The sequence below is a fragment of the Moschus berezovskii genome, chromosome 4 (genome assembly GCF_049115385.1).
Source record: "Moschus berezovskii isolate FMDL1 chromosome 4, NW_MosBer_1.0, whole genome shotgun sequence".
Classification (NCBI taxonomy): Eukaryota; Metazoa; Chordata; class Mammalia; order Artiodactyla; family Moschidae; genus Moschus; species Moschus berezovskii.
This window is the reverse complement of record NC_142463.1, coordinates 108,206,460-108,213,487: the sequence shown is the minus strand read 5'-3', so window position 1 is coordinate 108,213,487 and position 7,028 is coordinate 108,206,460. Positions and strand designations below refer to the sequence as shown.

Sequence of the window (7,028 nt, the reverse complement as noted above, 5' to 3'; positions counted from 1 at the left end):
TGAGTGGGGCAACGCTCCAGGAAGCAGAGAGCGAACAGAGCCGCAGGGCTCTGGTAAGAGCCCCGGGAAGAGCCCGAATAAGCCTTAAAAAGGGACCAGTCTCTTCCAGCGCACATCTCACTTGTCCTCCTCCTTGGTGACGTCTCCTCTGATCAGGTAAGTCTGCTCCGGCCTATCTACCTCTTCTAGGAGGAGCGCACAGGGCTCAGCCTGGAGAAGCCGGGACGCAGCTCTGGGAGGGGATGCAGGAGCCTGTGGTCCAGTCGCGACTCTGCCGCCAACAGGGCTGTGTGCCTTCACCCCTGCTGAGGTCCCATCTGTGTGGCAAGGGGACCAAAGGCTCCCTGCTCCTCCACTGGCTCCTCGGCAATGCTCTTGTGGATGCGTGCCCAGTGGGAGCTGAGGACCTTCCCCCTCCTCTTGCTTTCTTCCTTCTCTGGACTCACCTGCTTCTCAGGCCAAAAAACCCACCAACCCCACCCTTGAGGAGAGTGGGAGCCCCAGCCAAAGCCTTAACCCCAGGCCTGGACACCCGCTCACCGTTACTCTGGTGAGACGTCCTGCCCCCACCTGGGAGAAAGACTGATCAACCAGAGCTCCCCACCTGCTTCCCAGCAGGAAAATGCTCGGGGACCGTCTGCACACAGGGCTCGGCTCTGGTCTTGGCCACGTTGACAGAAGGCCTTGGGTGGGTCTTCTTACTGACAGAACAGTGGGATCTTTGTCCTACATCAGAAGGCAGTGGGATTTGGCTTAGTACTGACACGCATGACCCAGGGTCATTTCCTGGCTGCTTTGGAAAGTCTGGGATGGGAGGGCTGCTCTGTCCAGTTTCTCTGGTTGGGGTCCCTGGCAGCCCAGACCTCTGTCTGCTGGAGGAAGAACCTGCTTAGGGAAGTCAGACATTCTCTTTATTTTAATGAGGTCAAGACTTGGAGTTGCAGAAAATCAGAAGGACTCCCATCTCCCACATTCCACCCAACAGCCTAGTACTGGGGCAGCTATTTCTGTTCACTCCAAACCCCAGTATGACTGTGGTCCCCAGTCCCTCTTTTTCTCTCAGAGATGGTCCAGAAAGATTCCCACCAGGGCTCAGGACAGGACTGCGTTTCTGCCCATTCATTGTAGAGCTTGCTTTATGGTCCAGGTGGGCTTACAGCTGGTCTTCCTGAAGCAGCCCAGGAGCCTCAGACCAGATCAGAGGTGACAGTGTCCTGCCCCCGTGACTCTGACCCTGGCGCTGAACCTGAGGAGATGGATTTGCTGCCGTCTGGGGTGTGGGCTCATCCAAAGGCTCTGGTTGCTGGGTCCTGCCTCAGACTCCCTGGGCTGACCCCCCATCTCTGCTTCCACACGCCGTGGTCCTCCCACAGTAGGGCCTGCTGATCTCCTTCACCTACTGACACCCTGACTTGTGGGGTCCCAGGCCCCACCCTTGGTCACTCCCTCCAGCTCCTCAGCCACTCCTCACACCACGTGGAGAAGCACAGTTCCTTCTGTTCCGTCTGAGCCTCGCTTCACTGGCTGCTCAGTCCCCATGCAGGTGTCCTAACTTGGGGACCCTCCCCTGGGGGAAGGATGCAAAAGGTCACTGACTCCTCTCCTGACAGCTCTTTTGAAGCCAAGATGAGCGGCTCTCAGCTTGAGCAGTCCATTATAGACTTGATCAACCTGTTTCACAAACACTCGGGGCGCGATGACACCATCGAGAAGGAGGCGCTGCTGCAGCTGCTGAAGGAGAATTTCCCCAACTTCCTCAGTGCCTGTGTGAGTGGGGCCCTGGTCCCCGTGGCGGCTGGGTCCTGGCGTGACTGAGGACCCTGTCCTGGGTGACTTTGCACAAGTTGCTCTCATTCTCTGACCCTCACTTTCTCATCTGCAAAAGGGCATCGTAGAACTTCCTATCCTGTCCTGCATCGGGGTGTAAAGAGATGATGTGTGCGGCAAAGTAGGAAAATGTGTGCATATAAGTAGTTGATGATAAGTCAGCAAAAAGCGCTGCAACTGGAGGGCAGTGGATGGGCCCCTCTCACCGGCCCTACCTTCTTATGAGACTCAAACTCTTCCTCTCAGATCTTGAAAGGCTCCAGTGGCACCCCTCAGGGTTCTTGAGATCTGAGGGAAGGTGACAGAAATTCCATCATTGGCAGATTTTTTTTAATAGGAAAAAAATTTTATTTATCTAGAAATATATTTGATTTACAATGTTGTGTTAGTTCCAGTGTACAACATAGTGATTTGATATTTCTATAGATTATACTCCATCAAAGTTATTACAACACATTGGCAATATTTTCTATGCTGTACTTTGCATCTTTTTATCTCTCTTTTTTTTTATACCTAGTAGTTTGTAACTGTTAATCCCCTTCCCCTATCTTGCCCCTCCACCTATCCCTCTCAGCTCTGGGACAACTAGGTTGCTTTCTGTATAAATGCACTAATGACAGAATTTAACCCCTCCTTTTGCAATGCATAACTCATTTGCTGACCTAATTTAACCTGACAATGAGAATATTCTGAATGAATTACAAAAAAAGAGGTTACTAGGTAACAAAGAGGTTAGGTAAGTAAGAAAAAGGACCACAGAGCATGTAGGATCCTGAAGGCCAAAAAGAGAAAATAGGAGAGGAGGGTTAGGTTGAAGATGACCAGGATGGAGTTTGTTTATTATTTATTTATTTAATTGAAGTATAGTCAATAACATAGTTATAATATATATATAGCTATAATATAGTTATAAAATTGTGTTAGTTTCAGATATGCAAGACAGTGATTCGGTTATATTTACATATGAGTAGGGCTTGTTTCGGAGAAGGCAATGGCGACCCACTCCAGTGGGTCACTTCACTTTCACTTTTCACTTTCACACATTGGAGAAGGAACTGGCAACCCACTTCAGTGTTCTTGCCTGGAGAATCCCAGGGACGGGGGAGCCTGGTGGGCTGCCATCCATGGGGTCGCACAGAGTCGGACACGACTGAAGCGACTTAGCAGCAGCAGCAGCATCAGCAGCAGGGCTTATTTGGGGCTTCCTTGGTAGCTCAATTGTTAAAGAATCTACCTGTAGTACAGGAGACCCCGGTTTGATTCCTGGGTCAGGAAGTTCCTCTGGAGAAGGGTTAGATTACCCACTCCAGTATTCTTGCCTGGAGAATCTCCGTGGACAGATGAGCCTGGTGGGCTACAGTTCATGGAGTCGTAAAGAGTCTGACAGACTGAGCACAGCACACAGTTTATTTGAGTCCCGGAGCAGAACTTAGGTAGGTTCAGCCTTGTAGGGGGTTGAGGGGGTGGTCTGGGGTTGGAGACACCCCCCCACCCCCAGCCCAGCACGCTGATCAGGGCAGCTCAGGGCAGAGTCTGCTCACCATGTGAACTCTCATCCAAGTTCACATTCGGGGGAGGACCCTCTGTTGAGCCGCAGGGCAACGTCAGTGTCCCGACCTCTTTCCAGCCTCCCCTCCTCAACGCCACACCAGACACCTTTGGGCTGTGCTGCGTCCTCATTTCTCTGTCTCTGCCTCTTCCTCTTCTCCCGGCTCATCACTCTGGTGGGGCTGAATGTGCCTTGCTTTGTGTTTTTTCCCACAGGAGAAAAGGGGCAGAGATTACTTGTCCAATATCTTCAATAAAAAAGACAAGAATAAGGACCAGAAGATTGACTTTTCTGAGTTCCTGTCCTTGCTGGCTGACATTGCCACAGACTATCACGAGCACAGCCATGGAGAGGAGCTCTGTTCCGGGGGAAGTCAGTGAGCCCAGCGGCCTCCAGACAACCGACAGACAATAAAGTGTCTTTTCTCACCAGAAACTTGTGTTACGTCCTCCTTTTGGTTGCTGCATGTAGCTCAGACGGAATACACAATGGTCAGTTACCTGCTTTGTAGTTTCTCCAGTATATGAACAAATTCTTCCCAGCAAATCTCCTTCCCAATGTACAGTGGTGATGAGACTTTTCGCAAAGAAAATTGACAAGTTTATTGTCTAAGAGGAAACACCTCCTGAGGAAATGCACAGACAGGAGATTCAGACTCCGTGTGGTTTCAACACATGCCCACCTCCAAACACCCTCATTCACACAGTCCCAACCATCTAAATGATGCAGTTGCTTCTGAAGACACTGGAACGTGGCCAGCGCTTTTTCTTGGGAGATCAATCTCCTGCTCTTTACCCCCAGCCCTCACTGCCTGTAGGGACCCAGGGTCAGGGGGTCTCTCCAGCCAGCGTGGGCGAGAGAGCCCCACTTTCACCAATTAGATTGTTCCTCAGCAGAGGAAATATTCTTGAATATTGACAGTTTGTACTGGGTGTTCCATGCACCTGTGATTAGAGAGAAGAAAAATGTGAGGGTGTTACCATCCTGTGTTCTGTGTGCTAAGTCTCTTGTCATGTGATTTTTGTCTTCAGAAAACTAAAGCTCTTTAAGTCAATGGTCCCAGAAGGAAACAGAGTGTACCCCTGTTAGAAAGGCTGGACTATTTCACGTAAGATCTCTCAGTTTCAATTTGACCAACAGTTACAAAATTCTTATTCAAATGGGAAAAATTTCTGCTGAGGAAAATACCTACTGTTATATGTAGTAACCGATGCTGTCTTTTTAAATGTGTTTTTGAATCAGGTCTGTGTTAATAATAGTTTTACCCTCAATATATCCCCAGCCAAGGCATTGTATCCATAAGTGATAATGTACATTGTCAGATTTCTATAACTGTATTCAACTGAATTAAAAATAAAGAAGTGAAGGAACACTCTTATCCCAGATAAAGACAGGTGTGCTTACCTTCAGGTTACCCAGAGCCTGTTCCTCAGCCAAGGCATGTGGCAGCTCCTTCATCAGGTCTTCATAGGAGCTAGAGGGACACAGTGTCAAGGCACTGATGAGGCTGCTCAGGAATCCCTCAGCATTTTTTTTTCTGATGGGAACATGGGGTGGAGTGTATGCTTAAGGGAGGTTAGTAACTATGGACTGAGCTGCTGTTGAATCACCTCTTTGCTGGATGAAGGAGAGCAAAGGAGAGGAACAGGAAAGAAATGAAACAGAGCTTCTGCATTTTAACTAATGAGAACGTAACCAATGGGGAAAAAATAAGCACTAAAATGCATTCTGGCTTTCCATGACAGGGACCCTTGACCCTCCTGCCTGTTTTGAGCTTCTGCTAAATCATCCGTGTCTTCTGAATTTCTTCCTAGATCGCTGCCTCCCCAGGATCCACGGCTGCAGTTATTGTGATTACTAAGTCGTCTATGAGACTTTGTTTTTGATTAAAAGCAAACTCTTTTAGAAGACTGTATTCAATCCTACCTTTCCAAATAGCCATTATCAATCGAGTTTTATTTTTTCCCAGTAATTTTCCAAATAATGTGTGCACGTCCACTGAGTTAGTGGCTGTCCACACTCACAGAAGTCATACATTTAATCACACAAGTAGCTCCAGAATGAGAGCAATATCCCTTTTCCATTGGCAGCCATATTCTCCTGAAAGAAAAGTGGGGAATGAGAGAGTTAATTCTTGGGTAGGTTGATAAGGAGTCCAGGGCCCCAGAAAAGGAGGAAGGGGTCTGGAGCCCTCAAGGAGGAGAAAGGGGTCTGGGTCCCTTGAGAAGGAGAAAAGGACAAACTTCTTTCCTACATTCCTTTGTTTAGTCACATAAAACTTTTTTTTTTTTTAAAGCCCGGAGCTAAAGATTGCATGACAAAACAACTCATCTTGCTCAATCAGTTCAGTTGCTCAGTCATGTCTGACTCTTTGTGATCCTATGGACTGCAGCACGCCAGGCCTCCCTGTCCATCACCAATTCCCAGAGCTTACTCAAACTCATGTTCATCAAGTCGGTGATGCCATCCAGCCACGTTAACCTCTGTCGTTCCCTTCTCCTCCTGCCTTCAATCTTTCCCAGCATCAGGGTCTTTCCCAATGAGTCAGTTCCTTGCATCAGGTGGCCAAAGTATTGGAGTTTCCAGCTTCAGCGTCAGTCCTTCAAATGAATATTCAGGACTGATTTCCTTTAGATTTGACTGGTTTGATCTTGCTGTCCAAGGGATTCTCAAGAGTATTCTGAAACATCACATGGTCCACTGGAGACAGGAATGGCAAACCAGTTCAGTATTCTTGCCTTGAGAACCCTATGAACAGTATGAAAATGTAAAAAGATATTACACTGAAAGATGAATTCCCCAGGTCAGTAGGTGCCCAATATACTACTGCAGAAGAGCAGAGAAATTGCTCCAGAAAGAACGAAGAGGCTGAACCAAAGTGAAAACAATGCCCAGTTGTGGATTTGACTGGTGATAGAAATAAAGTGTGTTGCTGTAAAGAATGATATTGCATAGGAACATGGAATGTTAAGTCCATGAATCAAAGTAAATTGGAAGTGGTCAAACAGGAGATGGCAAGTGTGAATGTCAACATTTTAGGAATCAGTGAACTAAAATGGACTGGATGGGTGAATTTAACTCAGATGACTATTATATTTACTATTCTGGGCAAGAATCCCTTAGAAGAAATCGAGTAACCCTCATAGTCAACAAAAGAGTCTGAAATGCAGCACTTGGGTGCAGTTGGGTGCATTTCAACAGAATGATCTCTGTTCGTTTCCAAAGCAAACCATTCAATATCACAGTAATCGAAGTCTATGCCCCGACCGGTAATGCCAAAGAAGCTGAAGTTGAATGGGTCTGTGAAGACCTACAAGACTGTTTAGAACTAACACTCAAAAAAGTTGTCCTTTTCATCACAGGGGACTAGAATGCAAAAGTAAGAAGTCAAGAAGCACCTGGAGTAACAGCCAAATTGGGCCTTGGAGTACAAAATGAAGCAGGGCAAAGGCTAACAGTTTTGCCAAGAGAATGCACTTGTCATAGCAAACATCCTCTTCCAACAACACAAGAGACAACTCTACATGTGGACACCACCAGATAATCGGTTCTGAAATCTATTTATATCTTTTGCAGCCAAAGATGAAGAAGCTCTATACAGTCAGCAAAAATAAAACCAGGAGCTGACTGTGGCTCAGATCATGAACTCCTT

At 47.4% G+C, this 7,028-nt stretch overlaps 1 protein-coding gene across 1 annotated transcript; it reads left to right on the top strand.

Annotated features, from left to right (window-relative positions):
• Positions 1–3,811, top strand: LOC129541414 (protein S100-A7-like). The gene is made up of 3 exons (XM_055403303.2): positions 1–156; positions 1,611–1,767; positions 3,592–3,811. Exons 2-3 carry the CDS (start codon positions 1,627–1,629, stop codon positions 3,754–3,756), a joined length of 306 nt encoding a protein of 101 aa, XP_055259278.1. The 5' UTR covers positions 1–156; positions 1,611–1,626; the 3' UTR covers positions 3,757–3,811.
• The last annotated feature ends 3,217 nt before the right edge of the window (positions 3,812–7,028 follow it).

Bases quoted from the DNA above. Each gene is read 5' to 3' on its own strand.
- LOC129541414 (XM_055403303.2), top strand. From the start codon at position 1,627: ATGAGCGGCTCTCAGCTTGAGCAGTCCATTATAGACTTGATCAACCTG. The intron at 1,768-3,591 runs GTGAGTGGGGCC...TTTTTCCCACAG, and splicing joins CCAACTTCCTCAGTGCCTGT to GAGAAAAGGGGCAGAGATTA.